At 51.1% G+C, this 18440-nt stretch overlaps 1 protein-coding gene across 1 annotated transcript in view; it reads left to right on the forward strand.

The window, feature by feature from the left end:
* LOC137355947 (serine/threonine-protein kinase MRCK alpha-like) overlaps positions 1–18440 on the forward strand; it is a 71191-nt gene that overhangs the window by 20576 nt on the left and 32175 nt on the right. The window contains exons 3-10 of the mRNA XM_068021644.1: positions 1227–1310; positions 2146–2241; positions 2765–2913; positions 3936–4029; positions 11109–11309; positions 11556–11804; positions 12608–12687; positions 13431–13564. Coding sequence (XP_067877745.1) covers positions 1227–1310; positions 2146–2241; positions 2765–2913; positions 3936–4029; positions 11109–11309; positions 11556–11804; positions 12608–12687; positions 13431–13564 — 1087 coding nt within the window. The remainder of the gene's footprint in view (positions 1–1226; positions 1311–2145; positions 2242–2764; positions 2914–3935; positions 4030–11108; positions 11310–11555; positions 11805–12607; positions 12688–13430; positions 13565–18440) is intronic.

Genomic DNA, 18440 nt, shown 5'->3' on the forward strand with positions numbered 1-18440 from the left:
TCTCTCTGTCTTTGACTCTCACTGGGGTACAGGTCCCACACACACTGACTCTCACTGGGGTACGGGTCCCACACACACTGACTCTCACTGGGGTACAGGTCCCACATACACTGACTCTCACTGGGGTACAGGTCCCACACACACTGACTCTCACTGGGGTACAGGTCCCACATACACTGACTCTCACTGGGGTACAGGTCCCACACACACTGACTCTCACTGGTGTACGGGTCCCACACACACTGACTCTCACTGGGGTACGGGTCCCACACACACTGACTCTCACTGGGGTACGGGTCCCACACACACTGACTCTCACTGGGGTACGGTTCCACACACACACTGACTCTCACTGGGGTACGAGTCCCACACACACTGACTCTCACTGGGGTACGGGTCCCACACACACTGACTCTCACTGGGGTACGGGTCCCACACACACTGACTCTCACTGGGGTACGGGTCCCACACACACTGACTCTCACTGGGGTACGGGTCCCACACACACTGACTCTCACTGGGGTACGGGTCCCACACACACTGACTCTCACTGGGGTACGGTTCCACACACACACTGACTCTCACTGGGGTACGAGTCCCACACACACTGACTCTCACTGGGGTACGGGTCCCACACACACTGACTCTCACTGGGGTACGGGTCTCACACACACTGACTCTCACTGGGGTACGGTTCCACACACACACTGACTCTCACTGGGGTACGAGTCCCACACACACTGACTCTCACTGGGGTACGGGTCCCACACACACTGACTCTCACTGGGGTACGGGTCCCACACACACTGACTCTCACTGGGGTACGGGTCTCACACACACTGACTCTCACTGGGGTATGGGTCCCACACACACTGACTCTCACTGGGGTACGGGTCCCACACACACTGACTCTCACTGGGGTACGGGTCTCACACACACTGACTCTCACTGGGGTACAGGTCCCACACACACTGACTCTCACTGGGGTACGGGTGCCACACACACTGACTCTCACTGGGGTACAGGATCTGTATTGTGACTCAATGGATGGAGAGCAGGAACCCCAGCTGTGTTATCCCTGCCTCACCCTGAGGCTCTGAGACCAAACCTAGGCCCAATTCCTCTGTGTTGAGCTGGGGGGAGGGTCAGTAATATACCTGCTGGGGTATTGGGGAAGGGGTGAGAGTTTGAATCAGCGTTCATTAAATTTCCATTCCCCCCAACAGGTGGCTGTGGTCAGACTGAAGAACTCGGAGAAGGTGTTTGCAATGAAAATCCTCCACAAATGGGAGATGCTGAAGAGAGCAGAGGTTAGTTACCATGGCGATGGTTGCACATACAGCCCCAGGGCTGGGAGAGAGGTAGGCCCCGGCCTACTCCCACCCTGGTCCAGGGATGGGTAACATTAAACCCAGTGTCGCTCACTCACCATTCAGGGCTGCTCATTAGCACCACAAGGGATGAGCGACAGGGCACAGTTGTTCAATGCAGGCCTGCGATTCGCACACACGGCATTTAATGCAAGGGGGATGGAGTATAAAAGTAGGGAAGTCTTGCTGCAACTGTGCAGGGCATTGGTGAGACCACATTTAGGGTATTGCGTACAGTTTTGGTCTCCTGAGATAAGGAGGGATATACTTACAGTGGAAGCAGTTCAGAGAAGGTTCACTCGGCTGATTCCTGTGATGAAGGGGGGGTGGCTTATGAGATCAGTTTGGGCCTGTACTCATTTGAGTTTAGTAGAACAGGAGGTGATCTTATTGAAACATGTAAGATTTTGAGGGGGCTTGCCATGGTAGATGCTGAGAGGGTCTTTCCCCTCCTGGGGGAATCGAGAACTAGGGGGCACAGTTTCAGAATGAGGGGGTCTCCCATTGAAGATGGAGATGAGGAGGAATTTCTTCTCTCAGAGGGTTGTTAATCTTTGGAATTCTCTTCCCCAGAGAGCAGTGGAGGCTGGGTCATTGAATATATTCAAGGCTGAGTTAGACAGATTTTTGATCGACAAGGGAGTCAAGGGTTAAGGCCATGATCAGATGCACACACAGAGTGATGGGATGGGGCAAAATTTTTCCCTCCTCCGGTCAACATGCATCCCTGTTTTTAATTGATATTCCAACTCTAACCCGTGCGCTTGGTTTGCAGACAGCCTGCTTCCGGGAGGAGAGAGACATACTGGTGAAAGGGGACAATCAGTGGATCACAACACTGCATTATGCCTTCCAGGATGAGCAGTACCTGGTGAGTCCGAGAGCTGCACCGTTCTACAGGGGTGGGGAGGGAGAAGGGCGCATACCAGGCCGACACTCCCAGTGCCAGTACTGAGGGAGCGCTGCACTGTCGGAGGTGCCGTCTTTCGGATGAGACGAGGCCAATGTCTGCACTTTCAGGCCGCTATTGGCAGAAGAGCTGGGGGGGCGGGGGGTGGGGGGGGTTGGGGGGTGGTGGGGGAGTTCTCCCCGGTGTCCTGAGGCCAATATTTATCCCTCACCCAACATCACCTAAAAATAAAACAAGACGATCTGATCGTTGTCACATCGCTGTTTGTGGGATCTTGCTGTGCACACATTGGCTGCTGCGTTTCCCACATCGCAGCAAGTGACCCGCACTTCAGGAGGAAAAAAAAAGATACTTGGTCGGCTGCGAAAACGTTTCGGGAACGTCCTGGGATTGTGAAGGGCGCGACACAAATGCGGGCCCGTCTCTCTGTTAACTGGAAGTTCTGGAGCGGTGTGATTGCCGTGTGTTGTTTTCCCTGTCACAGTATTTGGTCATGGACTATTACGTGGGGGGCGACCTGCTGACCCTGCTCAGTAAGTTCGAGGACCGGCTACCTGAAGACATGGCTCGATTCTACCTCGCAGAAATGGTACTGGCTATTCATTCCATCCATCAGGTCAATTATGTACACAGGTACGGAGTGAGTCTTCTACACTGTCCCCATCAAACACTCCCCAGGACAGGTACAGTACAGGGGGGTTAGATACAGAGTAAAGCTCCCTCTACACTGTCCCCATCAAACACTCCCCAGGACAGGTACAGTACAGGGGGGTTAGATATAGAGTAAAGCTCCCTCTACACTGTCCCATCAAACACTCCCAGGACAGGTACAGTACAGGGGGGTTAGATACAGAGTAAAGCTCCCTCTACACTGTCCCCATCAAACACTCCCCAGGACAGGTACAGTACAGGGGGGTTAGATACAGAGTAAAGCTCCCTCTACACTGTCCCCATCAAACACTCCCCAGGACAGGTACAGTACAGGGGGGTTAGATACAGAGTAAAGCTCCCTCTACACTGTCCCCATCAAACACTCCCCAGGACAGGTACAGCACGGGGGTTAGATACAGAGTAAAGCTCCCTCTACACTGTCCCCATCAAACACTCCCAGGACAGGTACAGCACGGGGGTTAGATACAGAGTAAAGCTCCCTCTACACTGTCCCCATCAAACACTCCCAGGACAGGTACAGCACGGGGGTTAGATACAGAGTAAAGCTCCCTCTACACTGTCCCCATCAAACACTCCCAGGACAGGTACAGTACGGGGGTTAGATACAGAGTAAAGCTCCCTCTACACTGATGGTCTGATGGTTGATTCTCAGTCCCTGTTTCAGAGATGGATATCCTGACTCTCTGATATTGTCCCACACCAGCTACATTGGAAATCTGGAACTCTCTCCCCCAACCAAAGAGTTGATGAGGCTGAGGGTCAGTTGAAAACTTCAAAACAGAGATTGATAGATTTGTGTTGGGTGAGGGGATTAAGGAACCAAGCTGGGGAGATGGAGTTTAGATTCAGACCATGCCACGTGAGGGTGGAATAGGTTTGAGGGGCTGATCGTCATCATCCTCTTCGTCTCCTGGATTATATCTCTCTCTTTTAAATGAGCTGCCCGTGGGTCCCTTGTTTAACACTGGCTCCCTCCCTTTCAGGGACATCAAACCAGACAATGTTTTAATCGATATGAATGGACATGTCAGGCTGGCTGACTTTGGTTCCTGTCTCCAGCTCGGCCAGGACGGTACGGTGAGTACGCGTCCCGTGTTCCTGCTCACCTGCATCCCCATTCCAACCTCAACACGGGACAAGGAGGCTCCTCACTCCAATGTGGGCAAATCCTTCCCTGTGGTGAGGTCTGATCCCATTCTCCTCCTTTCTCCCTGCACCCTTTAATATCCCACCCAGTCTAATCCCACTCTCCCCCTCACTCCCTGCACCCTTTAATATCCCACCCAGTCTAATCCCACTCTCCCCCTCACTCACCACACCCTTTAATATCCCACCCAGTCGAATCCCACTCTCCCCCTCACTCCCCACACACTTTAATATCCCACCCAGTCTAATCCCACTCTCCCCCTCACTCCCCACACCCTTTAATATCCCACCCAGTCTAATCCCACTCTCCCCCTCTCTCCCTGCACCCTTTAATATCCCACCCAGTCTTATCCCACTCTCCCCCTTACTCCCCGCACCCTTTAATATCCCACCCAGTCTAATCCCACTCTCCCCCTCACTCCCCACACACTTTAATATCCCACCCAGTCTAATCCCACTCTCCCCCTCACTCCCTGCACCCTTTAATATCCCACCCAGTCTAATCCCACTCTCCCCCTCACTCCCCACACACTTTAATATCCCACCCAGTCTAATCCCACTCTCCCCCTCACTCCCCACACACTTTAATATCCCACCCAGTCTAATCCCACTCTCCCCCTCACTCCCCGCACCCTTTAATATCCCACCCAGTCTAATCCCACTCTCCCCCTCACTCCCCACACACTTTAATATCCCACCCAGTCTAATCCCACTCTCCCCCTCACTCCCTGCACCCTTTAATATCCCACCCAGTCTAATCCCACTCTCCCCCTCACTCCCCACACACTTTAATATCCCACCCAGTCTAATCCCACTCTCCCCCTCACTCCCCACACACTTTAATATCCCACCCAGTCTAATCCCACTCTCCCCCTCACTCCCCGCACCCTTTAATATCCCACCCAGTCTAATCCCACTCTCCCCCTCACTCCCCACACACTTTAATATCCCACCCAGTCTAATCCCACTCTCCCCCTCACTCCCTGCACCCTTTAATATCCCACCCAGTCTAATCCCACTCTCCCCCTTACTCCCCGCACCCTTTAATATCCCACCCAGTCTAATCCCACTCTCCCCCTCTCTCCCTGCACCCTTTAATATCCCACCCAGTCTTATCCCACTCTCCCCCTTACTCCCCGCACCCTTTAATATCCCACCCAGTCTAATCCCACTCTCCCCCTCACTCCCCACACCCTTTAATATCCCACCCAGTCTAATCCCACTCTCCCCCTCTCTCCCTGCACCCTTTAATATCCCACCCAGTCTAATCCCACTCTCCCCCTCACTCCCTGCACCCTTTAATATCCCACCCAGTCTAATCCCACTCTCCCCCTTACTCCCCGCACCCTTTAATATCCCACCCAGTCTAATCCCACTCTCCCCCTTACTCCCCGCACCCTTTAATATCCCACCCAGTCTAATCCCACTCTCCCCCTCTCTCCCTGCACCCTTTAATATCCCACCCAGTCTTATCCCACTCTCCCCCTTACTCCCCGCACCCTTTAATATCCCACCCAGTCTAATCCCACTCTCCCCCTCACTCCCCACACCCTTTAATATCCCACCCAGTCTTATCCCACTCTCCCCCTTACTCCCCGCACCCTTTAATATCCCACCCAGTCTAATCCCACTCTCCCCCTCACTCCCCACACCCTTTAATATCCCACCCAGTCTAATCCCACTCTCCCCCTCTCTCCCTGCACCCTTTAATATCCCACCCAGTCTAATCCCACTCTCCCCCTCACTCCCCACACCCTTTAATATCCCACCCAGTCTAATCCCACTCTCCCCCTCTCTCCCTGCACCCTTTAATATCCCACCCAGTCTTATCCCACTCTCCCCCTTACTCCCCGCACCCTTTAATATCCCACCCAGTCTAATCCCACTCTCCCCCTCACTCCCCACACACTTTAATATCCCACCCAGTCTAATCCCACTCTCCCCCTCACTCCCCGCACCCTTTAATATCCCACCCAGTCTAATCCCACTCTCCCCCTCACTCCCCACACACTTTAATATCCCACCCAGTCTAATCCCACTCTCCCCCTCACTCCCCACACACTTTAATATCCCACCCAGTCTAATCCCACTCTCCCCCTCACTCCCTGCACCCTTTAATATCCCACCCAGTCTAATCCCACTCTCCCCCTCACTCCCCACACACTTTAATATCCCACCCAGTCTAATCCCACTCTCCCCCTCACTCCCTGCACCCTTTAATATCCCACCCAGTCTAATCCCACTCTCCCCCTCACTCACCACACACTTTAATATCCCACCCAGTCTTATCCCACTCTCCCCCTTACTCCCCGCACCCTTTAATATCCCACCCAGTCTAATCCCACTCTCCCCCTCACCCTTCAATATCCCACCCAGTCTAATCCCTCTCTCCCCGCACCCTTTAATATCCCACCCAGTCTTATCCCACTCTCCCCCTCACTCCCCACACCCTTTAATATCCCACCCAGTCTAATCCCACTCTCCCCCCTCACTCCCCACACCCTTTAATATCCCACCCAGTCTTATCCCACTCTCCCCCTCACTCCCCACACCCTTTAATATCCCACCCAGTCTTATCCCACTCTCCCCCTCACTCCCCACACCCTTTAATATCCCACCCAGTCTAATCCCACTCTCCCCCCTCACTCCCCACACCCTTTAATATCCCACCCAGTCTTATCCCACTCTCCCCCTCACTCCCCACACCCTTTAATATCCCACCCAGTCTAATCCCTCTCTCCCCGCACCCTTTAATATCCCACCCAGTCTTATCCCACTCTCCCCCTCACTCCCCACACCCTTTAATATCCCACCCAGTCTAATCCCACTCTCCCCCTCACCCCCCTCACCCTTCAATATCCCACCCAGTCTAATCTCTCTCTCCCCGCACCCTTTAATATCCCACCCAGTCTAATCCCACTCTCCCCCTCACTCCCCACACCCTTTAATATCCCACCCAGTCTAATCCCTCTCTCCCCGCACCCTTTAATATCCCACCCAGTCTTATCCCACTCTCCCCCTCACTCCCCACACCCTTTAATATCCCACCCAGTCTAATCCCACTCTCCCCCTCACCCCCCTCACCCTTCAATATCCCACCCAGTCTAATCTCTCTCTCCCCGCACCCTTTAATATCCCACCCAGTCTAATCCCACTCTCCCCCTCACTCACCACACCCTTTAATATCCCACCCAGTCTAATCTCTCTCTCCCCGCACCCTTTAATATCCCACCCAGTCTTATCCCACTCTCCCCCTCACTCCCCACACCCTTTAATATCCCACCCAGTCTAATCCCACTCTCCCCCTCACCCCCCGCACACTTTAATATCCCACCCAGTCTAATCCCACTCTCCCCCTCACTCCCCACACCCTTTAATATCCCACCCAGTCTAATCCCACTCTCCCCCTCACTCACCACACCCTTTAATATCCCACCCAGTCCAATCCCACTCTCCCCCTCACTCCCCGCACCCTTTAATATTCCACCCAGTCTAATCCCACTCTCCCCCTCACCCCCCGCACCCTTTAATATCCCACCCAGTCTAATCCCACTCTCCCCCTCACTCCCCGCACCCTTTAATATCCCACCCAGTCTAATCCCACTCTCCCCCTCACTCCCTGCACCCTTTAATATTCCACCCAGTCTAATCCCACTCTCCCCCTCACTCCCTGCACCCTTTAATATTCCACCCAGTCTAATCCCACTCTCCCCCTCACTCCCCACACCCTTTAATATCCCACCCAGTCTAATCCCACTCTCCCCCTCACTCACCACACCCTTTAATATCCCACCCAGTCCAATCCCACTCTCCCCCTCACTCCCCGCACCCTTTAATATCCCACCCAGTCTAATCCCACTCTCCCCCTCACTCCCTGCACCCTTTAATATTCCACCCAGTCTAATCCCACTCTCCCCCTCACTCCCCACACCCTTTAATATCCCACCCAGTCTAATCCCACTCTCCCCCTCACTCCCTGCACCCTTTAATATCCCACCCAGTCTAATCCCACTCTCCCCCTCACCCTTTAATATCCCACCCAGTCTAATCCCACTCTCCCCCTCACTCCCCGCACCCTTTAATATCCCACCCAGTCTAATCCCACTCTCCCCCTCACTCCCCGCACCCTTTAATATTCCACCCAGTCCAATCCCACTCTCCCCCTCACTCCCCGCACCCTTTAATATTCCACCCAGTCTAATCCCACTCTCCCTCTCACTCCCCGCACCCTTTAATATCCCACCCAGTCTAATCCCACTCTCCCCCTCACTCCCCACACCCTTTAATATCCCACCCAGTCTAATCCCACTCTCCCCCTCACCCCCCTCACCCTTCAATATCCCACCCAGTCTAATCCCACTCTCCCCCTCACCCCCCGCACACTTTAATATCCCACCCAGTCTAATCCCACTCTCCCCCTCACTCACCACACCCTTTAATATCCCACCCAGTCCAATCCCACTCTCCCCCTCACCCCCCGCACACTTTAATATCCCACCCAGTCTAATCCCACTCTCCCCCTCACTCCCCGCACCCTTTAATATCCCACCCAGTCCAATCCCACTCTCCCCCTCACCCCCCGCACACTTTAATATCCCACCCAGTCTAATCCCACTCTCCCCCTCACTCACCACACCCTTTAATATCCCACCCAGTCCAATCCCACTCTCCCCCTCACCCCCCGCACCCTTTAATATCCCACCCAGTCTAATCCCACTCTCCCCCTCACTCCCCGCACCCTTTAATATCCCACCCAGTCTAATCCCACTCTCCCCCTCACCCTTTAATATTCCACCCAGTCTAATCCCACTCTCCCCCTCACTCCCCACACCCTTTAATATCCCACCCAGTCTAATCCCACTCTCCCCCTCACTCCCTGCACCCTTTAATATCCCACCCAGTCTAATCCCACTCTCCCCCTCACCCTTTAATATCCCACCCAGTCTAATCCCACTCTCCCCCTCACTCCCCGCACCCTTTAATATCCCACCCAGTCTAATCCCACTCTCCCCCTCACTCCCCGCACCCTTTAATATTCCACCCAGTCCAATCCCACTCTCCCCCTCACTCCCCGCACCCTTTAATATTCCACCCAGTCTAATCCCACTCTCCCTCTCACTCCCCGCACCCTTTAATATCCCACCCAGTCTAATCCCACTCTCCACACCCTTTAATATCCCACCCAGTCTAATCCCACTCTCCCCCTCACCCCCCGCACCCTTTAATATCCCACCCAGTCCAATCCCACTCTCCCCCTCACTCCCCGCACCCTTTAATATTCCACCCAGTCTAATCCCACTCTCCCTCTCACTCCCCGCACCCTTTAATATTCCACCCAGTCTAATCCCACTCTCCCTCTCACTCCCCGCACCCTTTAATATTCCACCCAGTCTAATCCCACTCTCCCTCTCACTCCCCGCACCCTTTAATATCCCACCCAGTCTAATCCCACTCTCCACACCCTTTAATATCCCACCCAGTCTAATCCCACTCTCCCCCTCACCCCCCGCACCCTTTAATATCCCACCCAGTCCAATCCCACTCTCCCCCTCACTCCCCGCACCCTTTAATATTCCACCCAGTCTAATCCCACTCTCCCTCTCACTCCCCAAACCCTTTAATATTCCACCCAGTCTAATCCCACTCTCCCTCTCACTCCCCGCACCCTTTAATATGCCACCCAGTCTAATCCCACTCTCCCTCTCACTCCCCACACCCTTTAATATCCCACCCAGTCTAATCCCACTCTCCCCCTCACTCCCCGCACCCTTTAATATCCCACCCAGTCTAATCCCACTCTCCCCCTCACTCCCCGCACCCTTTAATATTCCACCCAGTCTAATCCCACTCTCCCTCTCACTCCCCGCACCCTTTAATATCCCACCCAGTCTAATCCCACTCTCCCTCTCACTCCCCGCACCCTTTAATATCCCACCCAGTCTAATCCCACTCTCCCCCTCACTCCCCGCACCCTTTAATATCCCACCCAGTCTAATCCTACTCTCCGCACCCTTTAATATCCCACCCAGTCTAATCCCACTCTCCCCCTCACCCTTTAATATTCCACCCAGTCTAATCCCACTCTCCCCCTCACTCCCCACACCCTTTAATATCCCACCCAGTCTAATCCCACTCTCCCCCTCACCCTTTAATATTCCACCCAGTCTAATCCCACTCTCCCCCTCACCCTTTAATATTCCACCCAGTCTAATCCCACTCTCCCCCTCACTCCCCACACCCTTTAATATCCCACCCAGTCTAATCCCACTCTCCCCCTCAATCCCCACACCCTTTAATATCCCACCCAGTCTAATCCTACTCTCCGCACCCTTTAATATCCCACCCAGTCTAATCCCACTCTCCCCCTCACCCTTTAATATTCCACCCAGTCTAATCCCACTCTCCCCCTCACTCCCCGCACCCTTTAATATCCCACCCAGTCTAATCCCACTCTCCCCCTCACTCCCCACACCCTTTAATATTCCACCCAGTCTAATCCCACTCTCCCCCTCACTCCCCACACCCTTTAATATTCCACCCAGTCTAATCCCACTCTCCCCCTCACTCCCCACATCATTTAATATCCCACCCAGTCTAATCCCACTCTCCCCCTCACTCCCCACATCATTTAATATCCCACCCAGTCTAATCCCACTCTCCCCCTCACCCTTTAATATCCCACCCAGTCCAATCCCACTCTCCGCTCACTCCCCGTACCCTTTAATATCCCACCCAGTCTAATCCCACTCTCCCGCTCACTCCCCGTACCCTTTAATATCCCACAGTCTAATCCCCCTCACTCCCCGCACCCTTTAATATCCCACCCAGTTTAATCCCACTTACCCCTCACTCCCCACACCCTTTAGCATTCCTCTTTTCCAACTGACTGTCCAATTCTCAATGAAAACACTTCACTGACCCAATCTCTTCCATATCTTGCTAAGGGAATAGCCACTTACTGTGGGATCTCGGGGAGGTTTTGTCCCCTTCACGTCTTATTTCTGTGACAGGTTGAAACCTCGGTGGCGGTGGGAACCCCGGATTACATCTCCCCGGAAATCCTGCAGGCGATGGAGGACGGGAAGGGAAAGTACGGCTCAGAGTGTGACTGGTGGTCCCTGGGGGTCTGTATGTACGAGCTGCTGTTCGGGGAGACTCCGTTCTACGCAGAGTCCCTGGTGGAGACTTATGGCAAAATTATGAACCACAAGGTGGGCAGATGTGGCATAATCCTTTAAATCAGGAATACGTGGAATATTGTGGGATATGGAATCATCGCTGGGGATATCCAGATATGGATAATAAATGGGTATAAATGAATCAGCTTGGAGAGTAATGATGGGCTATGAGACTTTCAGTTAAAGGCGCTAGATAAATGCAAGTTGTTGGTCACTGGGCATCCCGTGCCCCGGATATCTGCTCACTCGTCTTTTATCTTGCCCGCTGTGCTCCTGCAGGACAAGCTGACGTTCCCGCCGGATGTCAGTGACGTGTCAGAGGCCGCCCGGGACCTGATTGCCAAACTGGTTTGCAGCAAGGACAAGCGCCTGGGCCGGGCGGGCATCGGCGACCTGCAGGGGCACCCGTTCTTCGCCGGCATCGACTGGCACAACATCCGCGCGTGCCCTCCGCCCTACATCCCCGAGGTCACCAGCCCCAGCGACACGTCCAACTTTGACGTGGACGATGACGTGTTGAAGACTGTGGTGAGTGCCGGCTATCGGAGGGCGGGTGCGGGGGTGGGGGGGGGGGGGGGCGGACGCGGCACGGTCAAGCGAAGGTGGCCGGGAGGTGGCGAGCCAACCCGTTCCACAGGAGTTGCCACATGAGCTGTTAAGGCAGGTGACCAAAAACTTGGCCAAAGAGGTAACATAAGACATGACCGCCGGAGGAGGCCATTCGGCCCCTCAAGCATGTTCTGGAATCAGTACAATCATATCTCACCTTCTCCTCGACTCCACTCTCCTGCCCTGACCCCTAATTCCCTTAGTATCCGAACATTTATCGATCTCAGTCTTGAATATACTCAATGACTGAGCATCCACAGCTCTCTGGGGTAGAGAGGTCCAAAGATTCACAACCCTCTGAGTGAAGAAACTTCTCCTCATCTCAGTCCTAAATGGCCCACCCCTTATCCTGAGTCTGTGACTCCCGAATTCCAGACTCTCCAGTAGGGGGAGAAACATCCTCCTGTGCTGTACCTGTCCTGGGAGTGTTTGATGGGGGACAGTGTAGAGAGAGCTTTACTCTGTATCTAACCCCCCCCGTTTTTGTTTTTTTTTTCCCCGTTTTTTTTTTTACAAGGTGACCTTTATACCCCAGGCCCCTTTTATATTTTTCACATCGAGGGGGCCTTTATCCCTCAGGCCCCCCGTGCTGTACCTGCCCTGTGGATGTCTCCTTTTCCACATGCTAATTTTTCCCATGATGTTGCCTCAGCCAATGACATAACAGTCACTTGCTGCTGCCTGTCTGAGGGGTCTGTAATTGTGATGTTTGTGTCTTTCAGGACTCAATACCTCCCGCCAGCCGTGGTACTTTCTCCGGACTCCACCTACCCTTTGTTGGATTCACATACACTTCCAACTGGTGAGTTAGAACTGGGCAGAAATTGAGTCTCTTCCAATCAGGATTGACAGCATCTCTGGCAATTTCAGGCTGCTCCATTATCTTGCAGTATAACTGTGGGCTTCCCTCCCAGTTTAACATCAAGACTGAGTGGTGCTTCCCCAAAAGCCTGTCCACCATCTACAAGGCACAAGTCAGGAGTGTGATGGAATACTCTCCACTTGCCTGGATGGGTGCAGCTCCAACAACACTCAAGAAGCTCGACACCATCCAGGACAAAGCAGCCTGCTTGATTGGCACCCCATCCAAAAACGTTCACTCCCTCCACCACCGACGCACAGTGACAGCAGTGTGTACCATCTACAAGATGCACTGCAGCAACTCACCAAGGCTCCTTCGACAGCACCTTCCAAACCCGCGACCTCTACCACCTAGAAGGACAAGGGCAGCAGACGCATGGGAACATCACCACCTGCAAGTTCCCCTCCAAGTCACACATCATCCTGACTTGGAACTATATCGGCCGTTCCTTCACTGTCACTGGGTCAAAATCCTGGAACTCCCTCCCTAACAGCACCTACCCCACACGGACTGCAGCTGAAGGCAGCTCACTGCCGCCTCTTCAAGGACAATCGAGATGGGCAATAAATGCTGGGCCTAGCCAGCGACGCCCATATCCTGAGACTAAATAAATAACAATAAAATGTTGTTCGTGTTGTGTTGGGATTCATGCCTCATGTGATGGCTTTCTGTATCTCCCCCAGCTCGCTGTCAGACCGGGGCTGTTTGAAGGAAGTGCTCGGCTCGACATCACTGGACAATCGGGAAGCTGAAGAATTTGAGAAGAAGATAAAGTGGCTGGAGGTTGAAAAGGCGGAACTGAAGCGCAGACTTCAAGGTGACAGTTAGACAGGGTTCTTTTATGCAACATGGTTTTTATAACTTATTGATTGCAGCTTCCTCGTGAAGGTCAAACAAGATTGTCACAGTCTGGAGATTAATCATATCTTATGGTACTCGGGAGTGAGTTACAGACTGGAATCTAATCGAGGGGTTCGGGGTGGTTTATATATAGAATAACAGATACCCGGGAGTGAGTTACAGACTGGAATCTAATCGAGGGGTTCGGGGGGGTTTATATATAGAATAACAGATACCCGGGAGTGAGTTACAGACTGGAATCTAATCAAGGGGTTCGGGGGGTTTATATATAGAATAACAGATACCTGGGAGTGAGTTACAGACTGGAATCTAATCGAGGGGTTCGGGGGGTTTATATATAGAATAACAGATACCCGGGAGTGAGTTACAGACTGGAATCTAATCGAGGGGTTCGGGTGGTTTATATATAGAATAACAGATACCCGGGAGTGAGTTACAGACTGGAATCGAATCGAGGGGTTCGGGAGGGTTTATATATAGAATAACAGACACCCGGGAGTGAGTTACAGACTGGAATCTAATCGAGGGGTTCGGGTAGTTTATATATAGAATAACAGATACCCGGGAGTGAGTTACAGACTGGAATCTAATTGAGGGGTTCGGGGGGGTTTATATATAGAATAACAGATACCCAGGAGTGAGTTACAGACTGGAATCTAATCGAGGGGTTCGGGTAGTTTATATATAGAATAACAGATACCCGGGAGTGAGTTACAGACTGGAATCTAATCGAGGGGTTCGGGGGGGTTTATATATAGAATAACAGATACCCGGGAGTGAGTTACAAAATGGAATCCAATCGAGGGGTTCGGGGGGGGTTTACATATAGAATAACAGATACCCGGGAGTGAGTTACAGACTGGAATCTAATCGAGGAGTTCGGGTGGTTTATATATAGAATAACAGATACCCGGGAGTGAGTTACAGACTGGAATCGAATCGAGGGGTTCGGGAGGGTTTATATATAGAATAACAGACACCCGGGAGTGAGTTACAGACTGGAATCTAATCGAGGGGTTCGGGGGGGTTTATATATAGAATAACAGATACCCGGGAGTGAGTTACAGACTGGAATCTAATCGAGGGGTTCGGGGGGGTTTATATATAGAATAACAGATACCCGGGAGTGAGTTACAGACTGGAATCTAATCAAGGGGTTCGGGGGGTTTATATATAGAATAACAGATACCTGGGAGTGAGTTACAGACTGGAATCTAATCGAGGGGTTCGGGGGGTTTATATATAGAATAACAGATACCCGGGAGTGAGTTACAGACTGGAATCGAATCGAGGGGTTCGGGAGGGTTTATATATAGAATAACAGACACCCGGGAGTGAGTTACAGACTGGAATCTAATCGAGGGGTTCGGGTAGTTTATATATAGAATAACAGATACTCGGGAGTGAGTTACAGACTGGAATCTAATCGAGGGGTTCGGGGTGGTTTATATATAGAATAACAGATACCCGGGAGTGAGTTACAGACTGGAATCTAATCGAGGGGTTCGGGGGGGTTTATATATAGAATAACAGATACCCGGGAGTGAGTTACAGACTGGAATCTAATCAAGGGGTTCGGGGGGTTTATATATAGAATAACAGATACCTGGGAGTGAGTTACAGACTGGAATCTAATCGAGGGGTTCGGGTGGTTTATATATAGAATAACAGATACCCGGGAGTGAGTTACAGACTGGAATCGAATCGAGGGGTTCGGGAGGGTTTATATATAGAATAACAGACACCCGGGAGTGAGTTACAGACTGGAATCTAATCGAGGGGTTCGGGTAGTTTATACATAGAATAACAGATACCCGGGAGTGAGTTACAGACTGGAATCTAATTGAAGGGTTCGGGGGGGTTTATATATAGAATAACAGATACCCGGGAGTGAGTTACAGACTGGAATCTAATCGAGGGGTTCGGGTAGTTTATATATAGAATAACAGATACCCGGGAGTGAGTTACAGACTGGAATCTAATCGAGGGGTTCGGGGGGGTTTATATATAGAATAACAGATACCCGGGAGTGAGTTACAAAATGGAATCCAATCGAGGGGTTCGGGGGGGGTTTACATATAGAATAACAGATACCCGGGAGTGAGTTACAGACTGGAATCTAATCGAGGAGTTCGGGTGGTTTATATATAGAATAACAGATACCCGGGAGTGAGTTACAGACTGGAATCTAATCGAGGGGTTCGGGGGGGTTTATCTATAGAATAACAGATACCCGGGAGTGAGTTACAAAATGGAATCTAATCGAGGGGTTCGGGGGGGTTTACATATAGAATAACAGATACCCGGGAGTGAGTTACAGACTGGAATCTAATCGAGGGGTTCGGGGGGGTTTATATATAGAATAACAGATACCAGGGAGTGAGTTACAGACTGGAATCTAATCAAGGGGTTCAGGGGGTTTATATATAGAATAACAGATACCTGGGAGTGAGTTACAGACTGGAATCTAATCGAGGGGTTCGGGGGGTTTATATATAGAATAACAGATACCCGGGAGTGAGTTACAGACTGGAATCTAATCGAGGGGTTCGGGTGGTTTATATATAGAATAACAGATACCCGGGAGTGAGTTACAGACTGGAATCGAATCGAGGGGTTCGGGAGGGTTTATATATAGAATAACAGATACCCGGGAGTGAGTTACAGACTGGAATCTAATCGAGGAATTAGGGAGGTTTATATATAGAATAACAGATACCCGGGAGTGAGTTACAGACTGGAATCTAATCGAGGAATTAGGGAGGTTTATATATAGAATAACAGATACCCGGGAGTGAGTTACAGACTGGAATCTAATCGAGGGGTTCGGGTAGTTTATATATAGAATAACAGATACCCGGGAGTGAGTTACAGACTGGAATCTAATTGAGGGGTTCGGGGGGGTTTATATATAGAATAACAGATACCCGGGAGTGAGTTACAGACTGGAATCTAATCGAGGGGTTCGGGTAGTTTATATATAGAATAACAGATACCCGGGAGTGAGTTGCAGACTGGAATCTAATCGAGGGGTTCGGGGGGGTTTATATATAGAATAACAGATACCCGGGAGTGAGTTACAGACTGGAATCTAATCGAGGGGTTCAGGTGGATTATATATAGAATAACAGACACCCGGGAGTGAGTTACAGACTGGAATCTAATCGAGGGGTTCGGGGGGGGGTTTATATATAGAATAACAGATACCCGGGAGTGAGTTACAAAATGGAATCCAATCGAGGGGTTCGGGGGGGGTTTACATATAGAATAACAGATACCCGGGAGTGAGTTACAGACTGGAATCTAATCGAGGAGTTCGGGTGGTTTATATATAGAATAACAGATACCCGGGAGTGAGTTACAGACTGGAATCGAATCGAGGGGTTCGGGAGGGTTTATATATAGAATAACAGACACCCGGGAGTGAGTTACAGACTGGAATCTAATCGAGGGGTTCGGGGGGGTTTATATATAGAATAACAGACACCCGGGAGTGAGTTACAGACTGGAATCTAATCGAGGGGTTCGGGTGGTTTATATATAGAATAACAGATACCCGGGAGTGAGTTACAGACTGGAATCTAATCGGGGGGTTCGGGTGGTTTATATATAGAACAATAGATACCCGGGAGTGAGTTACAAACTGGAATCTAATCGAGGGGTTCGGGGGGGGGGTTTATATATAGAATAACAGATACCCGGGAGTGAGTTACAAACTGGAATCTAATCGAGGGGTTCTGGGGGGGTGTATATATAGAATAACAGATACCCGGGAGTGAGTTACAGGCTGGAATCTAATTGAGGGGTTCGGGGGGGTTTATATATAGAATAACAGATACCCGGGTGTGAGTTACAGACTGGAATCTAATTGAGGGGTTCGGGTTGTTTATATATAGAATAACAGAAACCCGGGAGTGAGTTACAGGCTGGAATCCAATCGAGGGGTTCGGGTAGTTTATATATAGAATAACAGATACCCGGGAGTGAGTTACAGACTGGAATCTAATCGAGGGGTTCGGGGGGTTTATATATAGAATAACAGATACCCGGGAGTGAGTTACAGACTGGAATCTAATCGAGGGGTTCGGGGGGTTTATATATAGAATAACAGATACCCGGGAGTGAGTTACAGACTGGAATCTAATCGAGGGGTTCGGGGGGGTTTATATATAGAATAACAGATACCCGGGAGTGAGTTACTGACTGGAATCTAATCGAGGGATTCGGGGGGGGTTTATATATAGAATAACAGATACCCGGGAGTGAGTTACAGACTGGAATCTAATCGAGGGGTTCGGGTGGTTTATATATAGAATAACAGATACCCGGGTGTGAGTTACAGACTGGAATCTAATGGAGGGGTTCGGGTGGTTTATATATAGAATAACAGATACCCGGGAGTGAGTTACAAACTGGAATCTAATGAAGGGGTTCGGTGGGTTTCTATATAGAATAACAGATACCTGGGAGTGAGTTACAGACTGGAATCTAATCGAGGGGTTCGGGTGGTTTATATATAGAATAACAGATACCCGGGAGTGAGTTACAGACTGGAATCTAATCGAGGGGTTCGGGTTGGTTTATATATAGAATAACAGATACCCGGGAGTGAGTTACAGACTGGAATCTAATCGAGGGGTTCGGGGGTGTTTATATATAGAATAACAGATACCCGGGAGTGAGTTACAGACTAGAATCTAATCGAGGGGTTCGGGGGGGGGTTTATATATAGAATAACAGATACCCGGGAGTGAGTTACAGACTGGAATCTAATCGAGGGGTTCGGGGGGGGTTTATATATAGAATAACAGATACCCGGGAGTGAGTTACAG

Source organism: Heterodontus francisci, chromosome 44 (genome assembly GCF_036365525.1).
Source record: "Heterodontus francisci isolate sHetFra1 chromosome 44, sHetFra1.hap1, whole genome shotgun sequence".
Lineage (NCBI taxonomy): Eukaryota > Metazoa > Chordata > Chondrichthyes > Heterodontiformes > Heterodontidae > Heterodontus > Heterodontus francisci.